The sequence below is a fragment of the Mesoplodon mirus genome (genome assembly GCF_964341445.2).
Source record: "Mesoplodon mirus genome assembly, chromosome: 4".
Classification (NCBI taxonomy): Eukaryota; Metazoa; Chordata; class Mammalia; order Artiodactyla; family Ziphiidae; genus Mesoplodon; species Mesoplodon mirus.
In genome coordinates, this window is record NC_138979.1 from 25,731,482 (window position 1) to 25,746,165 (window position 14,684).

The 14,684-nt window shown below is 41.2% G+C and overlaps 1 protein-coding gene across 2 annotated transcripts in view; it reads left to right on the forward strand.

Moving 5' to 3' along the window:
- Positions 1 to 11,178: 11,178 nt before the first annotated feature.
- The window catches only part of ASB13 (ankyrin repeat and SOCS box containing 13), a 28,469-nt gene continuing 24,963 nt past the window's right edge, over positions 11,179 to 14,684 (forward strand). The window contains exon 1 of one of the 2 annotated variants that reach the window (XM_082618171.1): positions 11,179 to 11,257. Coding sequence is in view for 1 of the 2 variants with exons in the window: in XM_082618170.1 (XP_082474296.1) it covers positions 11,215 to 11,257 (43 nt within the window). In the remaining variant the exon portion in view is untranslated. The remainder of the gene's footprint in view (positions 11,258 to 14,684) is intronic. The other variant, XM_082618170.1, reaches the window with a different exon arrangement.

Sequence of the window (14,684 nt, forward strand, 5' to 3'; positions counted from 1 at the left end):
TTCTTGCCTCTTTGTTTCGCGGTGCGCGAGGAGAGGGGGTTCAGAGCTCCGCTTAAAGGAGCTCCAGAGACGGGCGTGAGCCGCGGCTATCAATGCAGACCCCAGAGACGGGCATGAGACGTTAAGGCTGCTGCTGCAGCCACCAAGAAGCCTGTGTGCAAGCATAGGTCACTCTCCACACCTCCCCTCCCGGGAACCTGTGCGTCCCGCCACCGCCAGGGTCCCGTGATCCAGGGACAACTTTCCCGGGAGAATGCACAGTGCACCTGAGGCTGGTGCAGCGTCACGCCAGCCGCTGCCGCCGCAGGCTTGCCCTGCATCTGTACCCCTCCTCCCCCCGGCCTGAGTGAGCCAGAGCCCCCGAATCAGCTGCTCCTTTAACCCCGTCATGTCTGAGCGAAGAAAAGACGCCCTCAGGCGACCTACATGCACAGGCCTGGCCAAATCCAAAGCTGAACCCCAGGAGCTGTGCAAACAAAGAAGAGAAAGGGAAATCTCTCCCAGCGGCCTCAGGAGAAGTGGATTAAATCTCCAAAATCAACTTGATGTACCCTGCCTCGGTGGCATACCTGAATAGACAACAAATCATCATAATTTGAGGAGGTGGATGTTGGGAGCAACGATATATATTTTTTTTCCCTTTTTCTTTTTTTGTGAGTGTGTATGTGTACACTTCTGTGTGTGATTTTGTCTGTATAGCTTTGCTTTTACCATTTGTCCTAGGGTTCTGTCTGCACGTTTTTTTTTCTTTTTTTTAGTATAGTTTTTAGTGCCTGTTATCATTGGTGGATTTGTTATTTGGTTTGGTTGCTCTCTTCTTTCTTTTTTTTTTTTACTTTTAAAATTTTTTCTTAATAATTATTTTCTATTTTAAATAACTATTTTATTTTATTGTATTTCTTTCTTTCTTCCTTCCTTCCTTTCTTTCTTTCTTTTTTTATTTCTTTCTTTCTGTCTTTCTGTCTTTCTCCCTTTTATTCTGAGCCATGTTGATGACAGGCTCTTGGTGCTCTGGCCAGGCATCAGGGCAGTGCCTCTGAGGTGGGAGAGCCAAGTTCAGGACATTGGCCCACCAGAGACGTCCTAGCTCCACATAATATCAAATGGCAAAAATCTCCCAGAGATCTCCATCTCAATGCCAAGACCCAGCTCCAGTCAATGACCAGCAAGCTACAGTGCTGGATACCCTGTGTCACACAACTAGCAGGACAGGAACACAACCCCATCCATTAGCAGAGAGGCTGCCTACAAGCATAATAAGGTCACAGACACCCCAAAACACACCACCAGATGTGGATCTGCCCACCTGAAAGACAAGATCCAGCCTCATCCACCAGAACACAGGCACTAGTCCCCTCCACCAGGAAGCCTACACAACCCACTGAACCAACCTTAGTCACTGGAGGCAGACACCAAAAACAACAGGAATTATGAACCTGCAGTCTGCGAAAAGGAGACCCGACACACAGTAAATTAAGCAAAATGAGAAGACAGAGAAACACACAGCAGATGAAGGAGCAAGGTAAAAACCCACCAGACGTAACAAATGAAGAGGAAATAGGCAGTCGACCTGAAAAAAAATTCAGAATGATAGTAAAGATGATCCCAAATCTTGGAAATAGAATGGAGAAGATACAAAAAAACGTTTAACAAGGATCTAGAAGAACTAAAGAGCAAGCAAACAATGATGAACAACACAATAAATGAAATTAAAAATACTCTAGAAGGGATCAATAGCAGAATAACTGAGGCAGAAGAAAGGATAAGTGACCTGGAAGGTAAAATAGTGGAAGTAACTACTGCAGAGCAGAATAAAGAAAAAAGAATGAAAAGAATTGAGGACAGTCTCAGAGACTTCTGAGACAACATTAAACACAGCAACATTCAAATTATAGGGGTCCCAGAAGAAACAGAGAAAAAGAAAGGGACTGAGAAAATATTTGAAGAGATTATAGTTGAAAACTTCCCTAATATGGGAAAGGAAATAGTCAATCAAGTCCAGGGAGCACAGAGACTCCCATACAGGATAAATCTAAAGAGAAACACGCCAAGACACATATTATCAAACTATCAAAAATTAAATACAAAGAAAAAATATTAAAAGCAGCAAAGGAAAACAACAAATAACATACAAGGGAATCCCCATAAGGTTAACAGCTGATCTTTCAGCAGAAACTCTGCAAGCCAGAAAGGAGGGGCAGGACATATGTAAACTGATGAAAGGGAAAAAACCTACAACCAAGATTACTCTGCCCAGCAAGGATCTCATTCAGATTTGACGGAGAAATTAAAACCTTTGCAGACAAGCAAAAGCTAAGAGAATTCAGCACCACCAAACCAGCTTTACAACATATACGAAAGGAACTTCTCTAGGCAGGAAACACAAGAGAAGGAAAAGACCTACAACAACAAACCCAAAACAATTTAAAAAATGGTAATAGGAACATACATATCAATAATTACCTTAAATGTAAATGGATTAAATGATCCAACCAAAAGACATAGACTGGCTGAAGGGATACAAAAACAAGACCTGTATATATGCTGTCTACAAAAGACCCACTTCAGACCTAGGGACAGATACAGACTGAAAGTGAGGGGATGGAAAAAGATATTCCATGCAAATGGAAATCAAAAGAAAGCTGCAGTAGCAATCCTCATATCAGACAAAATAGACTTTAAAACAAAGACTATTACAAGAGACAAAGAAGGACACTATATAATGATCAAGGGATCAATCCAAGAAGAAATATAGCAATTGTAAATACTTATGCACCCAACATAGGAGCACCTCAATACATAAGGCAAAAACTAACAGCCGTAAAAGGGGAAATCGACAGTAACACAATCATAGAAGGGGACTTTAACACCCCACCTTCACCAATGGGCAGATCATCCAAAATGAAAATAAATAAGGAAACACAAGCTTTAAATGCTACATTAAACAAGATGGACTTAATTGATATTTATAGGACATTCCATCCAAAAACAACAGAATACACATTCTTCTCAAGTGCTCATGGAACATTCTCTAGGATAGATCATATCTTAGGTCACAAATCAACCCTTAGTAAATTTAAGAAAACTGAAATCATATCAAGTATCTTTTCTGACCACAGTGCTAGGAGACTAGATATCAATTACAGGAAAAAACCTGTAAAAAATACAAACACTTGGAGGCTAAACAATACACTACTTAATAACCAAGATATCACTGAAGAAATCAAAGAGGAAATGAAAAAATACCTAGAAACAAATGACAATGAAAACAGGACGACCCAAAACCTATGGGAAGCAGCAAAAGCAGTTCTAAGAGAGAAGTTTATAGCAATACAATCCTACCTTAACAAACAAGAAAAATCTCAAATAAACAACCTAACCTTAAACTTAAAGCAATTAGAGAAAGAAGAAAAAAACCCCCAAAGCTAGCAGAAGGAAAGAAGTCATAAAGATCAGATCAAAAATAAATGAAAAAGAAATGAAGGAAACAATAGCAAAGATCAATCAAACTAAAAGCTGGTTCTTTGAGAAGATAAACACAAGTGATAAACCATTAGCCAGACTCATCAAGAAAAAAAAGGGAGAAGACTCAAATCAATAGAATTAGAAATGAAAAAGGAGAAGTAACAACTGACACTGCAGAAATAGAAAGGATTATGAGAGATTACTAAAAGCAACTATAAGCTAATAAAATGGACAACCTGGAAAAAATGGACAATTTCTTAGAAATGCACAACCTTCTGAGACTGAACCAGGAAGAAATAGAAAATATGAACAGACCAATCAGAAGTACTGAAATTGAAACTGTGATCAAAAATCTTCCAACAAACAAAAGTCCAAGACCAGATGGCTTCACAGGCAAATTCTATCAAACATTTAGAGAAGGGCTAACACCTATCCTTCTCAAACTCTTCCAAAATATAGCAGAGGGAGGAACACTCCCAAACTTATTCTATGAGGCCACCATCATCCTGATATCAAAATCAGACAAAGAAGTCACAAAGAAAGAAAACTACAGGCCAATATCACTGATGAACATAGATGCAAAAATCCTCAACAAAATACTAGCAAACAGAATCCAACAGCACATTAAAATGATCATACACCATGATCAAGTGGGGTTTATCCCAGGAATGCAAGGATTCTTCAATATACGCAAATCAATCAATGTGATACACCATATTAATAAATTGAAAGAGAAAAACCATATGATCATCTCAATACATACAGAGAAAGCTTTCGACAAAATTGAACACCCATTTATGATAAAAACCCCTCAGAAAGTAGGCACAGAGGGAACTTACCTCAACATAATAAAGGTCGTCTATGACAAACCCACAGCCAGCATCATTCGCAATGGTGAAAAACTGAAACCATTTCCACTAAGATCAGGAGCAATACAAGGTTGCCCACTCTGACCACTATTATTCAACATAGTTTTGGAACTTTTAGCCACAGCAATCAGAGAAGAAAAAGAAATAAAAGGAATCCAAATTGGAAAAGAAGTAAAGCTGTCACTGTTTGCAGATGACATGAAACTATACATAGAGAATACTAAAAATGCTACCAGAAAACTACTAGAGCTAATCAATGAATCTGGTAAAGTAGCAGGATACAAAAGTTATGCACAGAAGTCTCTTGCATTCCTATACACTAATGATAAAAAATCTGAAAGAGAAATTAAGGAAACACTCCCATTTACCATTGCAACAAAAAGAATAAAATACCTAGGAATAAACCTACCTAAGGAGACAAAAGACCTCTATGCAGAAAATTATAAGACACTGATGAAAGAAATCAAAGATGATACAAATAGATGGAGAGATATACCATGTTCTTGGGTTGGAAGAATCAACACTGTGAAAAAGACTCTACTACCCAAAGCAATCTACAGATTCAATGCAATCCCTATAAAACTACCAGTGGCATTTTTCACAGAATTAGAACAAAAAATTTCACAATTTGTATGGAAACACAAAAGACCCCGAATAGTCAAAGCAATCTTGAGAACGAAAAACGGAGCTGGAGGAATCAGGCTCCGCGGCTTCATAGTATACTACAAAGCTACAGTAATCAAGACAGTATGGTACTGGCACAAAAACAGAAATATAGATCAGTGGAACAGGACAGAATGACCAGAGATAAACCCACACACATATGGTCACCTTATCTTTGATAAAGGAGGCAAGAATATACAATGGAGAAAAGACAGCCTGTTCAATAAGTGGTGCTGGGAAAACTGGACAGCTACATGTAAAAGAAGGAAATTAGAACACTCCCTAACACCATACACAAAAATAAACTCAAAATGGATTGAAGACCTAAATGTAAGGCCAGATACTATAAAACTCTTAGAGGAAAACATAGGCAGAACAGTCTCTGACATACATCACAGCAAGATCCTTTTTGACCTACCTCCTAGAGGAATGGAAATAAAAGCAAAAATAAACAAATGGGACCTAATGAAACTTAAAAGCTTTTGCACAGCAAAGGAAAACATAAAAAAGATGAAAAGACAACCCTCAGAATGGGAGAAAATATGTGCAAATGAAGCAACTGACAAAGGATTAATCTCCAAAATTTACAAGCAGCTCATGCAGCTCAGTATGAAAAAAACCAACAACCCAATCCAAAAATGGGCAGAAGACCTAAACAGACATTCCTCCAAAGAAGATATACAGATTGTCAAGAAACACATGAAAGAATGTTCAATATCATTAATCATTAGAGAAATGCAAATCAAAACTACATTGAGATATCATCTCACACCAGTCAGAATGGCCGTCATCAAAAAAATCTACAAACAATAAATGCTGGAGAGGGTGTGGAGAAAAGGGAACCCTCTTGCACTGTTGGTGGGAATGTAAATTGGTGCAGCCACCATGGAGAACAGTATGGAGGTTCCTTAAAAAACTAAAAATAGAACTATCATATGGCCCAGCAATCCCACTGCTGGGCATATACCCTGAGAAAATCATAATTCAAGGAGAGTCATGTACCACAATGTTCATTGCAGCTCTATTTATAATAGGCAGGACATGGAAGCAACCTAAGTGTCCATCAACAGATGAATGGATAAATAAGATATGGTACATACATACAATGGAATATTACTCAGCCATAAAAAGAAACGAAGTTGAGTTATTTGTAGTGAAGTGGATGGACCTAGAGTCTGTCATACAGAGTGAAGTAAGTCATAAAGAGAAAAACAAATACCGTATGCTAACACATATATATGGAATCTAAAAAAAAATGGTCATGAAGAACCTATGGGCAAGACGGGAATAAAGACAGACCTACTAGAGCATGGACTTGAGGATATGGGGAGGGGGAAGCATAAGCTGGGACAAAGTGAGAGAGTGGCATGGACACATAGACACTACCAAATGTAAAATAGATAGCTAGTGGGATGCAGCCACATAGCACAGGGAGATCAGCTTGGTGCTTTGTGACCACCTAGATGTGTGGGATAGGGAGGGTGGGAGGGAGGGAGATGCAAGAGGGAAGAGATATGGGGATATATGTATATGTATAGCTGATTCACTTTGTTATAAAGCAGAAATTAACACACCATTGTAAAGCAATTATACTCCAATAAAGATGTTAAAAAAAATGGAAAAATGAACAGAACCTCAGAGAAATGTTGTATCATATTGAGTACATCAACCTATGTATAATGGGAGTAGCAGGAGAGGAATGAGAACGGAGAAGAAAAAATATTTGGAGACATAATAGCTAAAAACTCCCCAAACTGATTGAAAAATAATAATATAGACATCTAGGAAGCTCAATGAACTCCAAGTGGTATAAATTCAGAGTCACAAACAAACACATCATAGGAAAAAAATGCTCGAAGTCAAAGAGAAGGACAAAATCTTGAAAGCAGCAACAAAAAAATAACTTGTCGCTTATAATAGACCCCTAATAAGATTAACAGCCGACTTCTCAGCAGGAACAATGGAATCTAGAAGACAGTGAGATGACATATTTAAAGTACTCAAAGAAAAAAAACTGTCAACCAAGGATCCTATATCCAGCAACTTTATCTTTCAAAAGTGAAAGTGAATAAAAGACTGTCCCAAATAAACAAAAACTGAAAGAATTTTTTGCTAGCAGATCTGCATTACAAGAAATACTAAAGAAGTTCTTCAGGTTGAAACCAAGTGACCACAAATGTTAATCTGAATCTGCATGAAAAAGCAAAGAACTCTGGTAAAATTTATTACATTAAGATAAAAAACACTATAAATGCATATATTTCTTCTTCATTCTCATAACTAATTTTAAAAGCCATGAAATAATATGTACCTAATGTAATATTGGGCTTATTGGGGCTTATAACATGTAGAAATGAAATATATGTACAGTACATTTGCCAATAAAAGCACAAAGGTGGTAAGTGGGGGCAAAGCTGCATTTGGCTAAGGAAATGACAACAGATGGTAAGGTAATAATTATAAGAATGTATTGTTGGGTTTGTAACATTTGTATGTGTAATATGTATGACAATAATAATGCAAAAGGAAAAAAAGGATTAGATCTAAATAGGTGTAGCATTTTTATATATCACTAAATTAAGCTAGTATAAATCTGAAGCTGATTCCAATAAGATGTATATAGCAAACCCTAGAGAAAACCTAAAATAAACAAACAAAATTAAAGAAATGAAAATGCTACAATGGAAAATATTCACTTAATGCAAATGAAAGCAGTAAAGGAGGAACAGAGAAACAAATAAGACATGAGACATATAGAAAACAAAAAATAAAATGGCAAGACATAAATCCAACTATATAAATATAATTAAATGTGAATGGATTAAACAACAAATCAAAAGGGGAATTAGTAGGGAGATCAGCAGAATGGATTCAAAGATGATATAACTATAATCTGTTTGCAGGAGACACACTCTAGATCCAAAGATATAAATATATTGAAAGTAAAAGGATAGGAGTATATTCACCCATAATAAAGCTGAAATGGCTATACTAATATAAGACAAAACATACTTTGAAACAAAAAAGATACTCCTAGAGATAAGGAGGGAAATTGATATAAGTATCAATTCATAAGGAAGAGATACCAGTTATAAATAGATATGCACCTAATAACAGAACTCCGAAACACATGAAGAAAAAACTGCAGAAATGAAGAGAGAAATAGGCAATTAAACAACGTAGTTGGAGACGTCAATACTCACTTTCAATAATGGATAGAATAATAAGATCAACAAGTAAACCTTTTCCTAAGTTCCCCCTTGAGAGGGCCTTGGGAACCACAGAGGAACTGCTCCCCAAATGTGTGTGGAGAAATGGATCTGTGTGGTGCAAAGGATTGACTGTGATGGCACTGGAGGTGAACTCGTTCAAGAGGACCTGCTGTGGAGGCGTAGTTGAGTCACAGACTCCAGCAGCCAGCCCACTGGACCCACCATGGCATTCACGTTTCCTTCAGGATGCTCCTAGACAGTAACCATTGGCGTGGAGAATTGGGAAATTTTAGGCAAAACAAGTTTAATCACGCATTAATAGTTGTTAAAACTAAAAACACCAAAACAGCATTTTGCTTTCTGGCCATGATGGAGTAACTGGTATCATTTTAGCTTTTCACTACAAATTTCTGGAAAACTGGGAAAAACATTTACAACAACTATTTTCAGAGATTGAACAAGAGATAGCCCAGGACTTTGATCCCTGAACTGAAAGAAAGTGAACAAACAAGCTTTCTGACTGGATGCATGTACTGCACCATGGGTGGGAAGGGAGAACCCGACATAGAATGATGGTATTGTTGATCTAAGGAAACAGAAATTTGAGTTTCAAGAAACTAAGGTGGTTTGAATTTTTGGGACAGCACACAAGGAGGAGAAAGGTATGTGGAGAACTCCAGAAATTTGCATAGGGATTCGCTAAAGTCTGACTGAATGCTAAGTTTCACATGTATAGCGAGAGACTCCAAGAGGTCAGGAAAAGAACTCCCAGAAAAAGATTCCTGGGGAGCTGTAGAATTACCAAGTACCAGAGCTCACACAGGCTTGGAAGATATTTGAGTTCTGACCTACCAGAGAGGAAAGAAAGACCTTGCTGAACACCTGGGGCATTCAGGAGAAACCCCTGAAAGCCTTGCCTTAGTAGGTTAGCAAAAAAAATAGTAGCCTTAAAGATTAACAAAAAAATAGATAAATGAATTACTACGTAATAAGTATTTTGGGAACAATTCTTTTTAAGTTCAGAAAAAAATTACCTTAGATTCTACACATAGCAACAAATTCCAGATGGGTTAAAGACTTAACAGAACAGAACAAAACAGAATAATATACATATTCTGGCTCTTGGTGGGTAAATACATTCAGAATATTGAAGATAAAAGAAATACTCTAAGAGTATATTTCTGAATATATAAAAACTTAAAAAAGCTTTTCTACAAGAAAATGTTGAAATCAAGCAACAGAGTGGAGAAAAATTATAACATAGTAAGCTAATAATAAGGAAATGTTTGCTTTCTAATATATTTAGTAAATACTTGCATACACACATATATGTATGTGTATATATACATACATTGACATAAATACATCTATACATAAGTATATAAATATATGGTATATACATATATAAATATAAATTTTTTTTTTTTTTTTTTTTTGCGGTACGCGGGCCTCTCACTGTTGTGGCCTCTCCCGTTGCGGAGCACAGGCTCCGGACGCGCAGGCCCAGCGGCCATGGCCCACGGGCCAAGCCGCTCTGCGGCATGTGGGATGCTCCCGGACCGGGGCACGAACCCGCGTCCCCTGCATCGGCAGGCGGACTCTCAACCACTGCGCCACCATGGAAGCCCTAAATTTTAAAATATAGTCTATACTCAGATCTAGATGATCCTTTGTTAAGGAAGAAATATTGAAGAAAATACAAACATACAAACACACGGCACTGTCATAGGGAAAAACATAACATCCCCTGGGCAAATATATTAATTAAAAAATGTACTGCACTTAGTAAAAAATGCAAGAAACTTGCAAGAAAAATGCAAGAGCCTAATTTCGGTAGGCAAGTGGTGAAAAGGTTATAAACACGTATTGCTAATAGGCTTGAAATGTCACTTCCAGGCCTGGGGCGATGAATTTCCCCGCGCTTGGGATTCGGATAGACGGGGTTCAAACCCTTGTGGGTAAAGCGCCGGAATGGAGGTAAAGACTCATTCTTAGGGGAGACCTCTCCTGGGTCTGCTCTCTGCTAGTCCTTATGTGTTTCCAGATGGGATCATTCCTGATATTTTGACTTTTCAGCTCAAACTAACTTCTGCATTTAGGCTCAGTACAGGTCCCGTGATGTGGCTGCAATTGATTACTCAATCGCCCACTTGGAATCATTTGTAAACAGGGTCTTCATTTCTGTCATGAGACTTCAAAAGGCGTGGTGTATGTGTGCGTTTTAACGAACCTGAACAATTTGGAATTTATGATTTCTCTGGAAAGATAGATGAAAGAAACAGGGGTATGCCAACTCGGGTAGGAAGTCTGTCTTTAAAATGAAAGCATGGGGGGAGGGGCGGGGAGGCTCTAGAGCTTTGCTGAGGTCGATTCAATACAAAGGAAGGTAGTGAGTTGTAGCAGCTGGAAACTTTTGCACATGGACACTTAGACACGTGGACACGTTTTACACACGGACACAGGACATGTTCTGCACGTGGACATATGGGCGCAATTGGCATGCACATACATATTTTGCACACGGACGCTGATTTTGCCCGTGGATACTTGGACATGTGGAAATGTTTTGCACACGGACACTTGTTCTGCACTTAGACACGTTTTGCACACTGACACGGACGCACTGTGCACATGGACATAGGGGCACGTTTTGCATGTGGACATATTTTGCACCTGGACACGTGTTTTGCAGAGGGACGTATGGACACGTTTTGCACATTGACAGCCTCTGCACATGGACACACGGCACGGTTTGCACAAGAACAAATATTTTGCACATGAACACGTTTGCCTAGCAAACACCAGCAGCGAGCGTGGAGTCGGACGCAGGTGTCTGCGGCTTGGCGCGGGCCCTGAGCTGGGGGAGCCGCGCCGGCCGGGCCTGAAACTACAACTCCCGGCACGCGCGGCCGCCTCTCCTGGACGCGCGGCGACGGCGATTGGCCCCGCCCAGCGGGCGGTGCTAGTGGCGGGGCCGCAGAGCCGGGACGCGGGGAGCCGGTGGCATGGAGACCCGTGCTGCAGACGGCAGCTTCCTGGGCGACTTGGGTACGTGCGGGTTGCCGGGAGCGCGGGGCCGCCTTCGCGGACCGAGAGCTGCATCTGCTTACATTCGCCCCAAGCGGGGACGAACCCGCTCCGAGGGGTCGTCAGGGGCGTCTGGCTGGGCTCGGGTCGGAGGGCCGTGTCTTTAAAGGAGCAGGTCCGGGGGTCCCATGCAGCTCAGACGCGGTTTCTGCGTCCGGCTCCTGGTCCCCTGCCGGCCGGGTCATCCTTGTGACTTCAGAACCGGAGACCCACCGGAGCGCTGCGCACCCTGGGGAGGATGCGGGACTGTGCGTGGTCATTGCCGGGTTCCGAGGAGAACCTAGGAAATGCCCACGCGGGACCACTCGTAGGGCAGCCCTGGCACGGGCCCGGGGTGGGAGCTGGACCGTCTTCCAGGCGCCCTGTGGGAAGGTCGTGAGCAGGGTCGTTCGCATGCAACGGATACACCCAGGAATCCAATGCAGAAGGAGCATGTGCCCTTGTCGCACTGTGTGAGACATGCGACCTCGGTTCTTAACTGAACCTTCTTTACCGTTTGGGCAACCCGAGAATAAAATGGATTCGAGGGCAAAAGGCCATTCTTTGGGGAAGCAAACTTTCCCGCCTATGGAGTAATTCTAGGGCAAATGAGCAGTGAAAACACTTCCAAAGCCTGCAAAGAAAAAAATAATCTATAAAGTATTTTTACACAGATAAAAAAAATGTAGTGCGAATGAAAGTGAGAAGTCTTATGGGTTAATTTAGCTTAAGAGGAACTGCAGTCCTAGCAAAGCGATTTTAGTTGATTTTGCAAAACAGCCACCTGCCACAGGATCAAAGGCATTTAATAAGCATCTCTGTTTTTACTTGGCATTCCACCCCAGGCAGGCACAGGACTTTGACCCTGCCAGTGTGTGCTGTGTTTGGTTGGTTCACCATGGAAGCCTTTTAAACACATTTTAATATTTTTGTTCATGTACAAGGTTCAATAGCATAGCATCACTTCCGAGTATGTTTTTTGTATAGTTTAAGGAATGTATCTTTAGAAGAAAAACATATTCTAAACTAATGGACGCACAGTTTCTGGGGTTCGTGGCTATTTTGACATTGTCATTGTTTTATTTCATATATTTCTCTCAAAATACATCCTGCTGACAGTTTTATTCTCAACACTAATGAATAAGCTCAGTGTGTTGAATCCAGAGCGACACTGCTATCCCAGCAGAAGTAGAGGCCCATCATAGGAACTTTAACGCATTTTATCATTCTGATCTCAAATTCTATACGTGTGGTATACTCTAACCAAACCGTGTAGCTTTATTTTTATTTTTTTAATTAAAAAAATTTTTTATTGGAGTATAGGTGCTTTACAATGTTGTGTTAGTTTCTACTGTACAGCAAAAGTGAATCAGCTATACATATACATATATCCCCTTTTTTTGGATTTCCTTCCAATTTAGTCACCACAGAACATTGAGTAGAGTTCCCTGTGCTATACAGTAGGTTCTCTGTAGCTTTGTTATTTTTTAAATAAATTTATTTATTTAATTTTTTTTTGGCTGCGTTGGGTCTTCGTTGCTGTGTGTGGGCTTTCCCTAGTTGTGGTAAGCGGGGTCTACTCTTCGTTGTGGTACATGGTCTTCTCACTGCGGTGGCTTCTCTTGTTGCGGAGCACGGGCTCTAGGTGCACAGGCTTCAGTAGTTGTGACTCGTGGGCTCTAGAGCGCAGGCTCAGTAGTTGTGGTGCATGGGCTCAGGTGCTCCGCGGCATGTGGGATTTTCCCGGACCAGGGCTCGAACCCGTGTCCCCTGCATTGGCAGGCGGATTCTTAGCCACTGCGCCGCCAGGGAAGTCCTGAACTGAATTTTTAATATAACACCTCACAGAGGTAAAGGTTGCAGTCTTATAATATGGCCTTATCAATAAGAACCAAGAATTCAGGGCAAGTCACATCCTAAAGTGAATCAGTGTTTGTTACTTAGCAAATGTAATTCATATCGTTATTGACCCTAGGTTGTGTCTATTTGTAAAGTTGAAAACGTGACTCTCGTATTCAGCATCTGTGCTCAAGGGCTTCTGACTTGGAAGCAAGAGGTTGGCAGAAGATGAAAGGGTGCCTTAGGGATCTGGGCTCTAAGCAAGGTGAGCGGCTGGTGTTCTTCAGTTATCCTCAGCCAAGAAGTCTAACCAGTTCATTGGCCTCTGGGGTGTTGGGAAGATGGGATGGAGAGAGAAAAGGAGAGGCAGCCCCTGGGACCGTGATGAGAGCCACTGAGCTGCTTTGCTGTGGGCCAGGCGCTGGCCACGAGCCCTGTGAGAGCTGCAGGACAGTCGTCATTATCGATTAACTTAGAGGTGAAACTGAGTTCGCACAGCTAGGAAGTCACAAAGCTGAGGTTTTAACGCAGGTGGTTCTTTTTTGTTTTGTTTCTTTTTGTTTTGCTTGTTTTATGTTAAAAATGCTTATGTCCTTCCTATCAGATAGGTTTATCTGTAATCAACTTGTAGGGCTGCCTGGAGCGCTGAGCTGGTTTTGTGACTGGGATGGATGAGTCATGTCTGCTGTGGGTTCTCAGGGACTGGATAGCACCGCTACCACCCATCATCTCTGTACTATAGCACCTTTCGGGCTCTGACAAATGTCTTTGCCTCCGGGTGTCCACAATCAGGATGGTAGACTGATCTGAGTCCCCGGGCCCGGGAACCTATATCCAAGTTCATCCTTTTGTTGAGTCTGTGGAATTTGATTTTTTTTTTTTTTTTTTTTTTTTTTTGCTGCGCTGCGTGGCTTGCAGGATCCTAGTTCCCCGACCAGGGATGGAACCTGGGGCCCTGGCAGTGAGAGCAAGGAGTCCTATCCACTGGACTGCCACGGAATTCCGGAATTTGATTTTTTAAACCTAGAATTGTATGGAAAGTACTTTGAGAGATCTAGATAATCAGTGCCCTGGCTGGGAGGTCAACTTCCTTAAAATCTTCTCAAATTGTGCTTCTGTTTCTCCCTTAGCGAAAGCTGCATTCTAGAAGTGTCTAGATGTGTCCTTTAGTGGAGAAGCCTCTGGGCACTATATTACACTGCTAATAACAACGTTTGAAGGAAATTAGGCTGATTTTAACACCAGCTGGGATTCTGGGTAGTCACTGCGGCCAGGAGTGGCTGCCGACTGTAGTAGTACAAGTGAGTTTTGATTTTTTTGGTATAACCCTCCTGCCCTGGTCATCAGCACTGTGGGGTGGGAGGGAGGCAAGGGGAGGGGTTGGGTGGTAGAGAATTGGATGAGCGGTTAGTAGGGGCTGCTGAGTGAGGGCCAAAGTTGGATTCGGGCGTTTCTCATTAAGCGTGTTTAGGAAGATCTTTCTTTCCTTCTCCCTTGCTGTCTGCTGCTTCGGTAACCTCTTCCCACTTTTCTCTTTTGCTTTCACTTGTTCTCTTTCACTTTCCTTTTG